The sequence below is a fragment of the Heptranchias perlo genome, chromosome 5, assembly GCF_035084215.1.
Source record: "Heptranchias perlo isolate sHepPer1 chromosome 5, sHepPer1.hap1, whole genome shotgun sequence".
Lineage (NCBI taxonomy): Eukaryota > Metazoa > Chordata > Chondrichthyes > Hexanchiformes > Hexanchidae > Heptranchias > Heptranchias perlo.
In genome coordinates, this window is record NC_090329.1 from 98,479,456 (window position 1) to 98,498,987 (window position 19,532).

Genomic DNA, 19,532 nt, shown 5'->3' on the forward strand with positions numbered 1-19,532 from the left:
CACTCTTTCCTCACACAATTGCCAAAAACAGATTTGCTGATGAGAAAAGATAATTCAGTTCTTACGGGGCCAATTATAGATCGTAAAGGTTCTCTGTCATCTTATGGACCATGTGCAAGTGCTTACAGTGCCATTGGAACAGCACAGTTGGTCCTATAGTAGCTCATGACAGGAGCATCATAACAAGGACAGTGCTTGCATACAATATATGACCGTCATAGTTTTTCATTTTAATATAAATTACTGATGACACCTCACCCAATCAGCCTTCCATAATCTTTAATGGACTTTTAAAAAAATAAGATGCTAAATATGTATACCGTTAATTTTCAAAAGGGTAAAATGCTAAGAAATTTCTGGTTACGTTTTTCAGGTACTTTATAAAGTGTGCACGCACCTGTTTACCTAAAGGATATTTTGGAAGAGACGATGTGAAAACATGCAGACATTTCAGAACCGGGAAGTAATTCGTGTGGTAAATGTGAAGGCCAGTCAGCAGTTTCTGGACAACATCCTGCATAGTGTGGAGGGCAAATAAAAAGGAAGCAGCTTTTATTACTTTATCCTCAGTTACTAATCATATTTTTTGTGTACCCTTAAAGCATCATTACATGCTTCATCTGGAAACATGCACTAATATTAGCAGGACCAAAATCCATTGTTATTGCCATTTTTGATGATGGCTGGTTTGTACGATTTGCACAGATCATTTCCTATAATTCCTGCCTTTTTTTTTTAAAATGGCAGTTTTTCATTTTCAATAAATACATCTACCGGGTCAGTCATAGCTTGTAGCCAAAGGGTAAAAGAGTTTAAATTGTGCCCACAAACAAAACAAAACCATAGCAATTTACAGCACAGAACAATCCATAGGGCATGATTTTAACTTGGAGCCGGGAACCCAGCCTGTCCCTAGATATTTGCATGGGGAACCCAGGAGCCAAACGAGTGCGTCGCAATCTGCGATCCCAGCTCAATTGATGGTGAGTGAGTGTGCTTCCGCGTTTCCCCATGTGCCAGGCAGCCAGATTGACAGGCTGGCTGCTTGTCGGCAGGGAATGGAGCCGTGAATCAGAGAGCGGTAGGAAGAGATCGTGGGCCGTGGAACAAATCGGAGGGGGGGATGGGGAAGGTGGGGCGACATCAGGTGGGCCTTGAAAATGGTTGGGTGGGGGGGCGGGGGTGCGGGTTGGTTGATCATAGGGGTCCTGTTGGGCCTGGAAGAAGCACTCCTGCTCCTCCAGGCCCACAAGCCGTGCAATAAAGGCACTCACCTCATGGATCTGGCCCCTCCCGCCTGCTTTCACCTGACGTGAATTGGAAGTGATGGGAAACCCAAAAAGGTAAGGATAAATTCATTTTATTTTTCTAATGCACAAAAAATTAAGTACCTCAACTAATTCAATGAGGTACATTGCCCCTTTAAGTATCAGCCCGCCGGCTTTAAGTGGGGGCGGGACTTCCGGGTTTCTGTTGTATGCGCGCGCCCAAACGGGCCTGGGTCAAACCCAGAGTGGGCGTGTTGGAGTCAGGATGTGGTCCCGCTCCAAAAAGCTTTTATTTTAACTTCCCACTCACCCCAACCCATCCATTCTTGGGGGTTAAAATTACTTTTGTCAGAGCAGTCCAAAATGAATCCCACTGCCCTGCTCTCTCCGCATAGATTTCTTATATCATAAAGGTATCTTTCTCCATTTATCCAGTTTTTCCTTAAAAGAATCAACGATCTCTGTCTCAACTACTCCCTGTGGCAAGGCATTCCGTGCCCCAATAACCCTGTGTGTAAAGAAATCTCTCCTAACCTCTCTCGCTCTCTGTGACAATTTTAAATTGATAAGCCTTTGTCACTGACCCACAAGAAGATATAGTCTTTCCCTATTCACTCTATCAAACCACTTCATAATCTTAAAAACCTTTATTAAATCTTCTCCTAACCGTCTCTTCTCCAATGGAAATAGTCCCAGTATCTCAAGCCTCTCCTCATAACTAGCTTCTCATCCCTGGCATCATCCTGGTGAATCTATTGGCTGAATGCTATCTATGTCTTTAATGTCCTTTCTATATTGGGGCACTTGAAACTGCATACAGTGCTCTAACTGCGGCCTAACCACATTTTGTATAAATTCATCATTATTTCTTCACCCTTGTACCTCTGTCATCAAGTAAATCTTTCTGTTTTGCAGAAGGTTTAACACCCAGAACCACAACCTTCTAAAACATACCAGAACTTTCCATTGTGTCAGCTTAAGGAGGCAGTAGTTTCAACAGAAACTTGCATTTATAAAGCACCTTTTATTGTAGAAACATCCCAAGGCATTTTACACAGTGGAGAATGGGAGGGGAGAAGAAATAGCTGAGCAGTAATCGAGTGAGATTTTAATCCATTGTACGAGAGGCAGAAGAGGTGAATGAAAGTCTGGTTGGTAAAATGGGTTTTGAGAAGGTTGTTAAAGGTGCAGAGAGATAAACAACAGAGGAATTTAGGGAGGGAATTCCAGAGGGTAGGGTTGAAGCAGCTGACGGCTCTGCCACCAAAGGTGGGATATGGGTAGGGGGGCGGGGGAGGAATGCGTAAAAGGCCAGAGTCAGAAGACCAAAGGCTGCGGGGGTGGGGGGTATGTAAAACTAGAGGAGGTTGCAGAGATAGGGTAGGGTGAGGCCATGGAGCGATTTGAAGATGACGAAAAGGATTTAAAATTTAATGCACTGGATGACAAGAATCAAGTGTAGATGAGGGAGGACGAGTGTGATAGGCAAGTGGAACTCGTAACATATTTGGAATGCACAGTAAGCAAATAGATTACCTTTAAATATTGGTCATTGGTCAAAAGTTTAACCTGCTTCTCGAAGTCCTGATCCTCAACATATCTAAAATTAAAAAGCAAACACAGATTAATTTTACTGGTTGAGCATTATAGCGAAATATAATAACAGTGCTTACACAATGGATATGTCGGTGGCAGTGTTGCAAGACAGCAATATTGAAGCGCATCGGTGACATCATAAAACATATCTCTTTCGACCTTTAGACTGCAACACATGGTTTATGTTTTTATTGTACATACAGTACAACATGGGCATATACCAGTGTAGTATCCTTCTCAATTTTGGCTGCTGGTTTGAATCATTTCATTGAAACATTTACAGACTGTGGCTTTTTTTAGTTGGATAGTAACCTCCAACTCTCTTTTCCCTAGCCTGGATGTGCCTCTAAACACTAATTTGGCCCACATGCCTGATGCAAAATATTCCAGCTCCCCCCCTCTGTACTTATGCTCACAATGAGATACATGGAGCTCCACTTTAAAGCAAGTTATTGCAGCCTGAGACACATGGAGCTCCACCTTAAAGCAAGTTATTGCAGCCTCCCAGCACTTAAATTGATATACTCTTAATATAGAAAGGCAACTGCTTCTAGAATAGAGAGCCAGAGCAGGAAGGCCGCTGGAAAGCATCATACTGGTCATATCAAGTAGAAGTGGGACAAAGAGGCATAGGAAGGCATGCTGGAGACAGAAGCAAAGAAACGAGGGGGACCAAAGGCACACACTCTTGTAACTCTTGGTTACAAAATATTCAGGTAGGACAGAGTGGCAGTATTAATCAAAGATTCTATTACAGCACTATAGGGAATGGTGAAAAAAACTGAATCTGTATGGGTAGAGTTAACAAATAAAAAGGGAACTCAATGGGAATTTATTACAGGCTGCAAAACAGTGAAAAAGCAATAAAGAGAAATGTAGACAAGCTGGAAAAAAATGCAGATGCAACAGGGACATAATAAATAAAAACAGAAAATGCTGGAAACACTCAGCAGGTCAGGCAACATCTGTGGAGAGAGAAACAGAATTAACGTTTCAGGTCAATGACCTTTCATTAGAACTGGAAGATGTCGGGAGATTAACAGCTTTTAAGCAAGTAGAGAGAGCCAGGGAAAAGGTGGGGGGGTGGGGGAAGGTAAAGAACAAATGGGAAGTCTGTGCTAGGGTGGCGGGCAGGAGTGATTAATTGACAGAAGGGATGATGGTGCAAGGCAAAAAGGGGTGATAATGGGACAAGTTAATGGAAATGCAGGACGTAATTTCAAAATCTGCAGATGACACGGAACTTGGAAATGTAGTAAACAGTGAGGAGGATAGTAATAGACTTCAGGAGGGCATAGACAGACTGATAAAATGGGCAGACACATGGCAGATGAAATTTAACGTGGAGAAGTGTGAAGTAGGAAGAATGAGGAGAGGCAATATAAACTAAATGGTACAATTTTAAAAGGGGGTGCAGGAGTAGAGAGACTTGGGGGTGCACATACACAAGTCTTTGAAGGTAGCAGGACAAGTTGAGAAGGCTGATAAAAAGGCACACATGATCCTGAGCTTTCTAAATAGAGGCAAAGAGTACAAAAGCAAAGAAGTTATGCTAAACCTTTATGAAACAATGGTTAGGCCTCAGCTGGAATATTGTGTCCAATTCTGGGCACCACACTTTAGGAAGGATATCAAGGCCTTAGAAAGGGTGCAGAGATTTACAACAATGGTACCAGGGATGAGGGACTTCAGTTATGTGGAGAGACTAGAGAAACTGGGGTTGTTCTCCTTAGAGCAGAGAAGGTTAAGGGGAAATTTGATAGAGGTGTTCATAATCATATTAGGGTTTTGATAGAGTAAATAAGGAAAAACTGTTTCCAGTGGCAGAAGGGTCGGTAACCAGAGGACACAGATTTAAGGTGATCAAAAGAGCCAGAGACAACATGAGCAGACATTTCTTACGCAGCGAGTTGTTATGATCTGGAATGCACTGCTTGAAAAGGGTGGTGGAAGCAGATTCAATAATAACTTTCAAAAGGGAATTGGATAAATACTTGAAGGGGAAAAATTTGCAAGGCTAAGGGGAAAGAGCAGGGGAATGGGATGAATTGGATAGCTTTTTCAAAGAGCCAGCATAGGCACGATGGGCTGAATGGCCTCCTCCTGTGCTGTATGATTCTACGCAACACCTGTCAGTCAACCTCATCCCTCCCCATAAACCAGGTCTGCAAACACTCCTTCCATTTACTTCCCTAATCTACTGTACTGTATTTTCTGCTCATGATGAATTATTATTTATTATTCCTACTTTCCCTCTCAACGACGTTTCACGGCACAGATTATCTCTTGGTAAGAAAGTGCAAAACCCATTCCAGTCCTCTGGAATGCCGCTCTGAAATAAAGCGGTATAAAGTATCAAAGAGCAACCTTTGGTGACATTTTGCCCTGTTTTCCTTCCTGCAGTATGGTATCTGGCCTCTACCTAGTGCCGTCCCACATTGGCATGGCTAAGATCAAGAACTCTGTGTATGGAGGACTGCAGGTGTGAACTTTGGGGCTCCACTGTATTGTCCTGCCCTTCAGGAAATTGGTAGGGATTGTGTAATAAAACCATTTTTAAAAAACTACATAGTCACTGTATCACACCCCCCACTTCCGATGTCCGATATCTTCTGCACACCCCCCACTTCCGATGTCCGATATCTTCTGCACACCCCCGACTTCCGATGTCCGATGTCTCTGCACACCCCCCCCCCCACTTCCGATATCTTCTGCACACCCTTCCGATGTCCGCTATCCGCTATCTTCTGCACACCCTTCCAATGTCTCCTCCCCCCTCCCCCTCGCAACGGCCGATGAGGTCTCTCTCACTCTCTTTCTCTCCACCCCCCCCCCCACCCACCTCAGATGTGCAGCTCCTGTCAATCAGGCTGGCTGCCAGAAACCCAGAAGAGGCTTTAATTGGCCTCATTAGATTGCAACCCGCCTACTTCCCTTCCAGGTTTGATGCCCGCAAATCACCCCACCCCCCCCCCCACCCCACTGCCATCGCCCCGCCCTTTTAAAATTGAGCCCCAAACGTCTAAATATTGTATGAAAACTACAAGTGTAAATGAAGGAAACTAATGGATGGTTATGGAATAGAAACATTTATTAAAGTGTCAGACTTGGCTCAGTAGTAGCACTCTTGCCTCTGAGTCAGAAGGTTGTGGATTCAAGTCCCACTGCAGAGACTTGAGCACATAATCCAGGCTGACATCAGTGCAGTACCGAGGGGATGCTGCACCATCGGAGGTTTTGTCTTTTGGAAGAGATGGTAAACTGAGGCCCCGTCTCAGGTGGATGTAAAAGATCCCAGGGCACTATTCGGAGAAGAGCTGGGGAGTTCTCCCAGTGTTCTGGCCAACATTTATCCCTCAACCAACACCATTAAAATACAGATTATCTGGTCATGCATCTCATTGCTGTTGTGTATGCAAATTGGCTGCTGCGTTTCCTACATTACAACAGTAACTACACTTCAAAAGTACTTAATTGGCTGTAAAGTGCTTTGGGAAGTCCTGAGGTTGTGAAAGGCACTATATAAATGCAAGTCCTTTCTTTTATGTGCATACACTTGAGAAAGAGTGTAAACATCATGAAACAGGCTCGTGTCAATTATTTTATAGTTAATTTTATTAGTGACTTCCTTAGCTATTGAAAATTTTTTTAAAATGTGGTGTTTAGTTAAGCCCTGGCTATAAGTAGTTGGCATCTGCAAAAAGCAGTGACATTTTATCTTTGACTCTCATTCATCCACAATTACCACTGAGATTTGAAACTAATCCAACCAATGTCAAAACTGTCATATAGTTTACTTGAAGTGAAAGAAAATACAAATGCTTAACACTGAAATCTAGAGTTTGAAAACATTCCTCCTTCAATCAGTGCTCCAAAACAGATTAATTGGTCATTCATCTCATTGTTGTTTGTGGGATATCGTTAGTGCAAAATGTCATGTTTGCCTAAATGACGGTCGTTCCACTCCAAAAGCAGTGTGAAAAGTACACTGAGACATTCTGATGATGGAACAAGGTGCTATGTAAACCAAGTATTTCTTTATTTTTATACATTTTAATAGATTTAAAATAGAACATTTTACAAGCATGGAAAATTCTATTTGAGCTCCTACATTACTTTTCTTAAAAAGTTAATTTGATTTTTTTAATTGTCTGAACAGTCACTTTGAAATTAATGTACGTGGAGATTTACTGTACGGCAGATTCGGAATTTATGGAAGCTATAAGGAAACATGCAGAGTTATATGAGGGACATTAGAGCTTTTTACCAGCTGTCACTGGGACTATCACATGTGGCAATATTTTACCTCTGAAGGTCACATTCTAATGGCATGAATAATTCAAAATGTGACAGTACAGATCAACAATCAGAAAAGGTGAGTCAGGATAATTGATTCACGGATCTACAGGATGGTTTAAAATTAGAATTAAAAATATTAAAATAAGCAAAATCAAGATGATCCTGAAATCCCAAAATTTAGATTCACTTTTTATTAAAAAAAAGCATATTGGTGCAGTAATAATTAAAGAGGGCCAATTTAAAATATAACAAAAAAATGTGATTTCCAGATACTGACTAAATAATGTTGTGAGAGCATATTTACTTCCAGCGCACCTTTAAAAAAAATAAAATTTTGCTAGTGCAATCTCTCCCGAATATTACCAGAGTTGCTACTTTAGAATCAATGCTCCAAACAACTGGGATATCCCACCATGCATTTAGTGGCATATAAAATGATGATTTACCGAAAATTTATGCAAAATTGGATCCCAACATTAAAACATGCTCGGAACAAGATGGGGATCAGCAGTGATGTCCTCCACCATCCAGGCTGAGTTCCTGTCAGGTAGCTTGGCAGCACTTGTGAGGTTAACAACTGCCTTTGCGCAGCCCTATCCCAGCGAGGGAGTCAATGCCTTCAGGAAGAGAGGAGAACCACAGGAGAAAAGGTCACAAGGATCTTTCCATTTCAAGGGAAAATGATTTGTTTCACCAATATAATTTCATACATATATTTCAATCATAAAGAGCCTGGTTATGCAGTTTCAGCCTTTACGGCACAGGAGCTCACATGGCAGAGCGAGTAATGGATGATCAGGGAAGACTGTTCGTAACTTCACCAATGTGACATGAAAAATGAATCACAGACGAGATGGTACAGCACACCTTAACATACATTACGGCAACACAATCCCACATAGAGTGTGTTAGGAGCGGTTTGCTCCTTTGAAAAATATTACTAGTTCATGATTAACAGGGATACATGTAGCCAAACAGGATCAAATAGTCCATGAAACACTACGAATTCAGCCCTAGTTAGACTACAGAATGTCATTTGTGGAATTTAATAGCATAGCACTACATAACCGCAAGAATTTAACCAGAGTTGCCGGCAGTCCACTAATAATAGAATTCATATGATTTCCTTAAGCTTATTCAGTAAGTAGCTGAGTCATTGAGACTGGCAAGGTTCCTGGTTTAATCCTTGGTCTTATCTCAGCTACAGTGCTTTTAATTGGTCTGAGCATCTCTGCATTAGGGATGGGGGGGAAGGGGGTGGGGAAAAGAAACAAAAAATCAGCTACTGTGGTCCCTGATTACTGGTGACTGACCAGGATTAGGGTTGGCTGTGATGACCAATCCAGTTGAATAGCCACCAACTCATTGTCAAGGCTTACACATGAAGAATAGCCACTTGTGCGAAGTACCTGAGTGAGTCAATACCTTCAGGACAGAAGAGATGAGAAAACAGGGTGGGAGTGAAAAATTGGCAAGAGAGGGAAAAATAAATCACCGCTTTTACTCAAAAACAAGTAATTTTTACTCACCCCATAATAGACGGCACTTGACGGATTAGTTCACAGTCATCATGGGTAAGATTCTGTACCCTGGCCTTGGCTTCATCCAGTGTACAGCACAAAAGACTAAGAGGCTGGGAGTAGAAGTGCTCTAACAGAGATAGCTGTGAAGAATAAGAGGCCGGACAAGGATTTATATATCCATAATTTCAATTCTTGTCGTCTAAGCATCTGTTTTAAACTTGCTCAGCTGTGCCAACTTCCACTTACCTGAAAACCTTTAACAAAATTCCTCACAGAAAAATCATGATATAAGAATATGCTGATCAGAACCTGAAGCACTTTTCCACTCAACTTAAATGGGAATTTGGTTGTCAGCACCAACTATGAAAGAGTACAAAAAAAATAGAAAGAACATATATTTTTAAAAGTAGTTACTCACAGGTAAATGCATAACTAAGCAGAGTATTTTCATTTAATATATTAAATTCTAACAATGTCATTAAAAAAAAAGCAAACGCCATATAGATATTTGCAAGTTTAAAGTTTGGCTCGAAATCCAATCAAAATGGAGCACCCTCATCCACTCTTTAAAACAAAAACTGTTAATCTTTTCATTTTTCCTATTACAGGTGAAGCACGTTGCAGAAACAGCATCCTGATCAGTGACAGACGTATCAACTATGCCTAAGACATCACCTTAAACCAACAGTTTTAAACCTCTCAGTGTGGGGGAACTCTTTGGAAATATTGACACCATCCTGATGCCCCAGTCCTACCCTCCAAACGACAGTCTCACCTACTCAAAAGGAAAACAAGGTGTTGGTAAGTTAACAAATGCAGAAATGTGATGACCTCAAGGACCATTCGCCTGGATGGGTGCAGTCACAACAATACTCAAGAAGCTCAGTGCCGTCCAGGACAGAGAAGTCCGCTTGCACTGTGGCTGCAGTACGCACGATCTACAGGCTGCACTGTAGAACTCAACAAGGTTGCTTTGACAGCACTTCCTCCCCTTGCGATCTCCGTCACAGAGAAGTACAAGAGCAGCAATGTCATGGGAACAGCATAGTTTCCAGGTTCCCTCTCCAAGTCGCACGCCATACTGACTTGGATGTAATACCCCAGCTCCTTCATCATTGTTGGGTCAAAACAGCCCCACTGTGGGTGCACACACACAAATCTTTGAAGGTGGCAGGACAGGTTGAGAAGGCTGTTAAAAAAGCAGATGGGATCCTGGGCTTTATTAATAGGGGCATAAAGTACAAAAGCAAGGAAGTTTTGCTAAACCTTTATAAAACACTGGTTAGCCCTCAGCTGGACTATTGTGTTCAATCCTGGACACCACGCTTTAGGAAGGATGTCAAGGCCTTAGAGAAGGTGCAGAAAGGATTTACTAGAATGGTACCAAGGATGAGGGACTTCAGTTACATGGAGAGGCTGGAGAAGCTGGGATTGTTCTCCTTACAACAGAGAAGGTTAAGGGGAGATTTGATAGAGGTGTTCTAAATAATGAACAAGTTGGTAACCAGAGATTTAAGGCGATCGGCAAAAAAGCCAGAGGCGATATGAGGAAACATTTTTTATGCAGCAAGTTGTAATGATCTGAACGCACTGCCTGAAAGGGCGGTGGAAGCAGATTCAATAGTAACTTTCAAAAGGGAGTTGGATAAATATTGAAGGGAAAAAAATTACGGGGCTCTGGGGAAAGAACAGGGGAACGGGACTAATTGGATAGTTCTTTCAAAGAGCCGGCACAGGCACGATGGGCCAAATGGCCCCCTCCTGAGCTGTATCTACGATGAGACTACAATACTATAGAATCCTGGAATTCTCTACCAAACATTTTTGAGGGAGAACGATCACCACAAGGACTGCAGTGGTAGATGGGGGAACTTTGCCAGACCAGGCGTTAGTTCACCCACAGTTCCTCCAACAATTCAAAGCGACCCATAGGTTCGGGGCAGGTTGGAGTATAATAGTGCAGCGCATCAGATGGATCTGCATTTCTCACAGTTAGTTGTGAATGGAGATCTTCTGCACCGCACACTGCAGTCCAATGTCCCGCATTCATTTCTTTGTTCAGAACTTTCTCTTGAGCTCCTTTAATTCTTTTTTAAAAATAAGGACATTTTCCCCTCTAATTACTTCCCCTATGTTTCAGTTGTAATTCAGAGGATGAACAGGTAGCCTCCTACCCGCTTCAGCCAGTACTGCTTTGAGCTAGCTGCCATGATGTGCACGAGAGGGGCCTCAAGACGATTCTCCTTCTCTGTAACTGCCAAGTAACTGGTCTCTGGCTCAGCCCCTCGCCAGAATGAAAAGACAGTGAACTCAGCGGAAGAAACCAAACCCGCAGCCAGTGCTTAGCGGTGTTGCATGCTGGTGCTCCAGTGTCTGCTTCCACATAAGAAAATTGAAATCAGTAGATATGTCCTTTCCATAAGCAAATCAATGCTTCAAAGTGGCTGGGGACATTTCTAAAACCGCATTTACACTTCAATTATTTATTATTATATTCAAGGCTGAGATAGATAGATTTTTAGACTCTAGGGGAAATCGAAGGATATGGGGTTCAGGCGGGAAAGTGGAGTTGAGGTTGAAGATCAGCCATGATCTTGTTGAATGGCAGAGCATGCTCGAGGGGCCGTATAGCCTACTCCTGCCCCTGTTTCTTGTGTTCTTACAATGGTCATCAGTAAGAACATAAGAACAGGAGTTTTGAGACTGGAAGGCTGTTTCCAGTGGGGTCCCGCAGGGCTCAGTACTAAGTCCCTTGCTTTTTGTGGTATATATTAATGATTTGGATTTAAATGTAGGGGGCATGATTAAGAATCATAGAAAATTTACGCACAGAAGGAGGTCATTCGGCCCATCACGTCCGCGCCGGAGTTTGCAGATGATACAAAAATTGGCCATGTGGTTGATAGTGAGGAGGAAAACTGTAGACTGCAGGAAGATATCAATGGGCTGGTCAGGTGGGCAGAAAAGTGGCAAATGGAATTCAATCCAGAGAAGTGTGAGATAATGCATTTGGGAAGGGCAAACGAGGCAAGGGAATACACAATAAATGGGAGGATTCTGAGAGATGTAGAGGAAGTGAGGGACCTTGGAGAGCATGTCCACAGATCCCTGATAAGGTAGTTAAGAAAGCAGACGGAATACTTTCCTTTATTAGCCGAGGCATAGAATATAAGATTAGTTAGGCCACAGCTTGAGTACTGCGTACAGTTCTGGTCACCACATTACAGGAAGGATGTAATTGCACTAGAGAGGGTACAGAGGAGATTTAGGAGGATGTTGCCAGGACTGGAGAATTTTAGCTATGAGGAAAGATTGGATAGGCTGGGGTTGTTTTTTTTGGAACAGAGGAGGCTGAGGGGTAATTTAATTGAGGTGCAAAAATTATGAGGGGCCTAGATAGAGTGGGTAGGAAGGACCTATTTCCCTTAGCCGAGGAGTCAATAACCAGGGGGCATAGATTTAAAGTAATTGGTAGAAGGATTAGAGGGGAGGTGAGGAAAAACTTTTTCACCCAGAGAGTGGTGGGGGTCTGGAACTCACTGCATGAAAGGGTGGTGGAGGCAGAAACCCTCATCACATTTAAAAAGTACCTGGATATGCACCTGAAGTGCCATAACCTACAAGGCTACGGACCAAGTGCTGGAAAGTGGGATTCGGCTGGGTAGCTCATTTTCGGCCAACACAGACACAATGGGCTGAATGGCCTCCTTCTGTGCTGTAAATTTTCTATGATTCTAGGAGTAGGCCATTTAGCCCCTCGAGCCTGTTCGGTCATTCAATTATGAATGGCTGATTTGTATCTTAACTCCATCTACCCGCCTTGGTTCCGTAACCCTTAATACCCTTGCCTAACAAAAATCTATCAATCTCAGTTTTGAAATTTTCAATTGACCCCCAGCCTCAAAAGCTTTTTGGGGGAAGGGAGTTCCAGATTTCCACTACCCTTTGTGTGAAGAAGTGCTTCCTGATATCACCCCTAAACGACCTAACTCTAATTTTAAAGGTTATGCCCCCTTGTTCTGAAGTGGTTTTACTTTGAACTTAAAGCTTTGTAGTGCAAATCTGGAAACAGAGCTTGACCTGAATGAAGTGTAGTGCTAATCCCTCCTCCAGGCCCTTGCTCCAGATTTAAACTGTAATGTTAGGATTGGTGCAAGGCGAAACAGTTACCATTATGGTGCAAACGCATCTAAAATGTTCCAATACTGACAGAAAATGACTTATTAAGAGGCATTTATTTGGGATCATATCCTCCCTTGGAATTGCTAGTAGGACTTGTGCTGTCCTCCTTTGATTATTTCCCAACTCGTCCCAGTCCCATCAGTCCCTGAATTTTCTACACACACCGTCTAAAATGATATCTGGGTTGGTATAAGTACACAATGGAGGAGATAAGGACCATTAAAGCTCATTCAAAGCAACCCCTTCCAAGACCATGTATACTCCATCCTTTAATGGACTGTAATCCAGCAACTTAATTTTCGGAGGGAAAGTTCTGAGTAAATATTCATTGCTCCTCAAAGTAATCAAGTAAAATTGCAGAATATTCATCTATCCTTTAAGCTGAAAATTGGAGAAAGGAGAGGGGCAAGGAAAGAAAGGAAATACTAAATGTTGTTCTTAATCTCACTGTGCTGGGGTTGCAAACAACATTCCATTTTTAAGAATAATAAACATCTGATCTGACAAGAGCTGAGCTGTTCACACAAAAGACAACCCTTCGGAAGCATAGCTGTACAATGAATTACTTCAGATAAACATGGCCCATTGTTGGCTGACGTACAATGCTTTAAACAGTTTTTTTTCCCCAAAAGCAGTCAGTGGGTATCGATTACCTTAACAATAACTGTAGCCAAGTGATCGGTGCAGGAAAGCGACTGAAACAGCTCAATACAGAGCAGCGAGGAAACTGTGTGGGGCAGCATTCGGTGTATCGTGATTGGAGACGTGGCAATTCCAAAAACCAGCACCAGTGGGAGTTGCTGGATGTAGTTACTGAAACATTAAAAAACCAAGCAGAATTAATGATGACTTCCAAGTAAGATGGACCACATTCATACCCCTGTCTGGAAATCACATCATCAACCTGAATAAACCTACAAACCTACAATCCATATTCAAACCCATTTCTTTTCACAAAAACTGTATTCACTTGCTTGGAATATATAAGAACAAATCATTCACGCAATTGGACAAAGCACTTCTTCACACAGAGGGTAGTAGAAATCTGGAACTCTCTCTCTCTCAAAAGGCCATGGATGCTGAATCAATTGAAGCTTTCAAGACTGAGATGGATTGATTTTTTGTTAGGTAAGGGTGTCAAGGGATATGGAGCAAAGACGGGTAAATGGGGTTGAGGTGCAGATCAGCCATGATCTAATTGAATGGCGGAATAGGGTAGAGTGCTTGAATGGCCTACTCCTGTTCCTATGACCCAAATTTGCATAGTCAAGCAGCTTTACGCCCATTTCAGACGGACAGGCTGCTCCCCCATTTACAGGCCCACCTGAAAATGGCATCAGGCAGGCCTTGGGGATCAATGGAGTGGCCGAGGTGCCCCCTCCCCCTGATTTTCGACTCCTACCGCCCGCTTTTCAGGCACAAAGTGGATGGCCGTGAGTTGAATTTCTCCCCCTATGAGTGCCTTGGCCTTCAGCCTCTCTCTTTCACTGTGCTTTATATACATGAAGTTCAGATCATTTCACTACTTTTTAAGCTATTTATTTTTCCAGGTTCACTCGGTCCCATCATTGTTCACTACCAGACCCAGATTGTCCTCATCACGACAAATTTTAACAGCAATTAATTTTCAGACTTTTTTTCCCCCCCAAAGTAATGCTTTCTAGGTTACTCAGTTACGGTAATGCTAACACTGTAATTTAAGCAGGGCTTCAAATTCTTTACAACCACCACTATAAAACGAGCATCTGTAATCTGCTATTACCTGCTGATGATTATGAAGTCCTGCAGCACTTTGGGTAGGAAGCTCTCAAGGTCTTTGAAGATGATGACAATGGGAGGGGATTGTTCTTGCCCAAGAGAAGAGGATTTCCTCTTTCTAGTTGGGCTGTTTGAGGTAGATTTCTGCATCAGAACAAAGTACATCTAAATTAAATCCATTTAAGTAAAACCAGGCCTCTATCTGATATTCAGGAGATAGGATTTGTCAATTTAAGAAAAAACATTCACTGCAGGACCACCAATAAAATTTTCTTCCTCTAATTAGGAAAGAAAAAAAAAATTAAAAGTTGTGTAGTGCCACAAAATGGCAACCCTAAATTCCTGATCGCAGCTACGTTGCTCTGTCAAGCAAATCAAAGACTTGAGAAGCTGGATGACAAAAATGGCAGCTGTCAGATGCTGAGGGACTACTTACTTCAAGAATTCTGCTAGTGGTTGAAATACTAACTAGTGAAATGCACTGATACTTTCCCGGTCAGCCTTAAAGTCAAACTCTCATTAGTTGATTAGTCTACATGGGGGTTAAATTGGATAACACCCGAAACCGGGGGCGGGGGTCGCGGTGCGCGAGTAATCTGCGCCCACTCGTTGAGATGCAGGCAGCACGTGAGATTCATGCTGCCTGATAATCTCCATGATTGAGGCCTGCAGCCAGCGCTACCTGCGCTGTTGAGTGGCTACACGCACCAGCAAGGGGCCTGATATGGGGCGTGGTCAGCATTATTAAAGGTAGCCTGCACCTCTTAAAGGGGAAGTGCACTGTCAATTCAATCGGTGGTGGAAGAAAAATCTAATGGCTGGACCTACGAGCGAGCGTGCATCAAGGTTCTCGGATGACGCACCAGAGGCCTTGGTGGACGCATAAAGGGCCATCCTGTATCCGCAGGTTGGCAGGAGGCCCTTCAGACTCCAGCTGCGGAGGGAGTGGGAGGAAGTGGTGCTGGAAGTGAATGCCAGGAGCATTGCACTATGCCTATGGATGCAGTGCAGAAGGAAGCTTGACCACTCATGTCAAATTATTGAGGTGAGTGATTTCAAGTGTCAAGTGGCACATGCTACCAACTGCACCACTGCTCCATGCATAACACCACCTGTCACCTACCCAGCAACAAAACGCTTTCCATCCGTAAGCAATGCTGCACTTCAGATACTGTATCTCATCCTAACATAGTACCACCCTTGCAAGCCACACACCCACAACTCACAGATCCCACACACACTGGCAGCTATTCAACCATGACAGCCACATCAGCTAAATACCTTGCAGGGCGCTCACTCTTCCCTCTGCCTTGCAGGAGAAGGTAGTGCATAACAGCCGGCAGCAGCAAAGACCTGGGGGAGGACAGGCACGCCTACACGTCTTCACCCCCATGGAGGAGACAGTGCTGGGGATCATTGGGTGGGCTGTTGCTGCGGCCGTGGCCTCTGGCAGCGTTGGAGGTCTTGTCGATGAGGGTCTCTGCATACCTAATCCTCCTTCTCATTTCCCACATCTCCCTCAACCCACAATCTTTTCTGACTCACGTGCTGCAGATGCTCTCAGCATGCACGTCTTACTTGCTCCTCTCCCCGCTCCACAACTCAACCCATCTCCCTTTGTCATTGCAGATACCCAAGAACTGGAGCCGGCACCATCTGAGGTGAAGGAGGAGGAGGAAGACAGTGATGAAGTGACACAGTCACTCAATCTTAGACTCGCAGCCACCAGCTCAGAGACTGACACTGCGCGTAGTGTAGAGGCTAGGATAGAGAAGGGATCTGCACATGGTGAGACACCGAGCACAAGTGCACAGGAGCTGGTGCGGGGGAGGAACAGATACCACAGGTGCCAGCTCGCTGGAGGGTGAGGTCGTTCACTAGTTCTGTTGCAGAGGAGTCAGATGATGATTTCGATGGGCATATACAGTCAAATGCTTGGTGCACTGGAAAGCCCACGGACAATGTCACGTGGCACGGAGGAGTCCACCTTGAAATTGGCACAGGGCTTTGCGCAGAGCTTGGAGCCCATCCTTTCCCACATGGAGCGAGTGGTCACCTCCATCAGCACACCTGTGGAACCCACCACGACGCAGCGTCTGATGACCGGTGTCACAGCTTCCAATGCAGCACAAACATCTGCCATCTGAGGTTTGACTGCTGTGTTTGGAGCTGAAGCTGCTGCTAATGTGGCTGTGGGTTCCACTGTGGAAAGGGGCTTCCAGGGAGTCACAGCACTCCAGCTATCTGTTCTCCAGTAGATCACCAGGATTGCTGAGGCACCACCCCAGGCGAGTGGCAATGGCACCACGGGAGATGAACCTGCTGTCCTCTCTCAGGATGACAGTATTCCTGCTCCCACTCCTGCCACAGCCCTTGCTGTCACCCGTCAGCAAGGTAAGCCAGACTGCTGCAGCCCAGGCCGAGATGATGCAGCCTGAAGCCGGGCCCTCCCGTCCCAGAGCTGCTCGAGATCGTCCTCCAAGGCCATCTGCACTCTCCTCCATTGAAGGTCAGCAGCCTTCCACCACTCATGCTCCAGCCACTGAGGATGCAGCTCGTAGGAGCACTAGGAAAGGTAAAGGCACATGAACGACAGGCACTAAGGGAAAGCTCAAGGGTGAATAGTGTAATGTAGTATACATGATTTCATGTTTTAGTTTATAAATTTGTATTTGAAGTTGCAGTAGGTGGTGGTTTTTATTTCTGCGATGAGCTGCGGGAGGAAGCAATGTGTAAACATAAGGAGGACGATTTGATGGTCACGTGGGAGAGGAAAGGTGAGGAGTGTGGGACTGTTGGTGACTTGGGACGTGTCGTTGAGGCTACTGATATCGCTCATTATTAAGGTGAGCATGCAGAGCCCTGGCTGACAGGGCCGGTGCACCTTTTTGCCTCCTTGCCTCTGCCACCGGCTTAGGATCTTGCCGGAGAGCTGGTGGCAAGGGCTGTCCTCTTATAAGGGCGGCATTGTGCGGCATGTAACGACGAGTCTCGACACCTGCTCAGCTGAGTACCTCCAGAATGGTCCAGGCAGTGGAAGCACTGCTTTAGGACGGCTACGGAGTGCTCTACGATATTCCATTTGGACGCGTGGCTCTCGTTGTAGGCCTGCTCTGCACGTGTGCGCGCGTTCCGGACCGGAGTCATGAGCCACCCCGTGAGGGGATAGCCCTTGTCGCCCAGTAGCCAGCCTTTGACTTGCAGTGCCGGTTGAAAGATAGGTGGGATGTTGGACTGCCGCAGAATGAAGGAATCATGACTGCTGCCAGGGTAGCAGGCAGTGACCTGCATGATGCGCTGCGTGTGGTTGCACACCAGCTGCACATTGAGGGAGTGGAACCCCTTTCTGTTCAAGAAGATGGCTGAGTTGAGATGTGGAGCACACATGGCAACATGCGTGCAGTCAATGGCACCCTGCACCAATGGGAAGCCTGCAATGTGAGCAAACCCTCGTCCCCCCCACTCTGCTTGTCTCTGTCAAGAGGGAACGCGATGAATCTGTTGTGCAGCTCATACAGTGCCTCAGTGACATCCCTTATACAGCAGTGCGCTGCAAACTTCGAGATGTTGCACATATCGCCAGCAGCATACTGAAAGCATCCAGAGCCGTTAAAGTTCAGCACCACGGTTACCGTCACAGCCACAGGCAAGGCTGTCCTTGCCCTGCTCAGAGATTGTAGTTGTGGCTGCAGCAGTTGACAAATCTCCGTCACGACCTCTTTTGTGAACCGCAGCCGTCGGATGCACTAATCTTCACTCAGGTTGAGGTGGAGAATTGGTCTCTGAAGGCCCTCATTAGATATGGTCTCCTCCTCCTTCTCATAGTTTGACCTGCTCTGCGTTGCCTCTCTGCATCCTCCCAGTTGTGTTCAATGTCCACTGGGAGCCCTAGCAGGTCACCCATGTTGGCAGAAACCTTGTTCAGCACACTGTTTTAAATGTCATCAACAGAAATGCAGGACCTGCCAGACCACTCTCTATATATAATACTGCAATTATTTCCAAGTATAGGAAGCTTCAACAAACACGTACAATTGTACCAGCAGCCAAAAGCAATAATCCAGCAACAACCTGCAACACCTGCATGATCCCTTTAAATAGCGCTGGTGGGAGGGTCCTCCAGGCTGTCTATGACCTGTTCAGCTGTGCGAGGTTAAGACAGTGCGTTGGCTGGCGCGTTGAGTTCCAAAATCGCATCTGTCCCTTTAAATCAGCATTGCACACTGATCTACTGCATGTTCTCCCTACTTTACATGCTGTCGGCGTTTGTTATCTGCCCGTGAGTGAACGCCTTTACCAAGATGGTGCCTGGTGCATGTCACTCTAGAAGTGTGCACGTGCAATCCAGGCGCCATTTTGGGTTCTTAGGAGGCTGTGTAGCACCTACACAACGGGCGCTACGCGTCCCAATTTATAGCCTCATGTGTTTGGAAATATATTAACAATAATAAAAAAAGAGGTGGTTGCTGTCATTTACCTGTGTTGTAGCATTGTACCATCCAGAGAGAGAGGCCATGGAGCAGTGCACTTTTCTCTGGGAGAAATCAACAGAATGGTGCACATCCTCATCTTCCTCTTCATCATTCACACTGCTACCCATGAGGTGCATCAGAACTTTCTGTAAAACCTGCTTCACAGCTATGCAGAAAAATAAACACTATCAGACAGTAATTAAGACAGCTAAGACAGGATATCTTAAAGATCCTGATGGCATATTTGATAGCATTATGAATGCTGACATGAGGAGAACAAATGTTTCCATGCCTATTTTTTCTTACACCTTTTCAAATTAAGTTTTCTTCAAAACGTGTCAGATGACACCAAGGCCACTGGACCAGCATTGTCCTTTGCCTTGTTTGACGGGTCTCAAACTTTCTCCAGTTTCAGTAGCTCATTGCCCTGACAG

General features: G+C 44.5%; 1 protein-coding gene across 3 annotated transcripts in view; it reads right to left on the bottom strand.

Annotated features, from left to right (window-relative positions):
* The window catches only part of orc3 (origin recognition complex, subunit 3), a 75,931-nt gene that overhangs the window by 37,793 nt on the left and 18,606 nt on the right, over positions 1-19,532 (bottom strand). For all 3 annotated transcript variants that reach the window (XM_067984900.1, XM_067984903.1, XM_067984902.1), the window contains exons 6-12: positions 19,104-19,264; positions 14,631-14,770; positions 13,522-13,681; positions 8,933-9,046; positions 8,693-8,826; positions 2,805-2,868; positions 398-514 (exon numbers count right to left, since the gene is read on the bottom strand). In XM_067984900.1, coding sequence (XP_067841001.1) covers positions 398-514; positions 2,805-2,868; positions 8,693-8,826; positions 8,933-9,046; positions 13,522-13,681; positions 14,631-14,770; positions 19,104-19,264 — 890 coding nt within the window. The remainder of the gene's footprint in view (positions 1-397; positions 515-2,804; positions 2,869-8,692; positions 8,827-8,932; positions 9,047-13,521; positions 13,682-14,630; positions 14,771-19,103; positions 19,265-19,532) is intronic.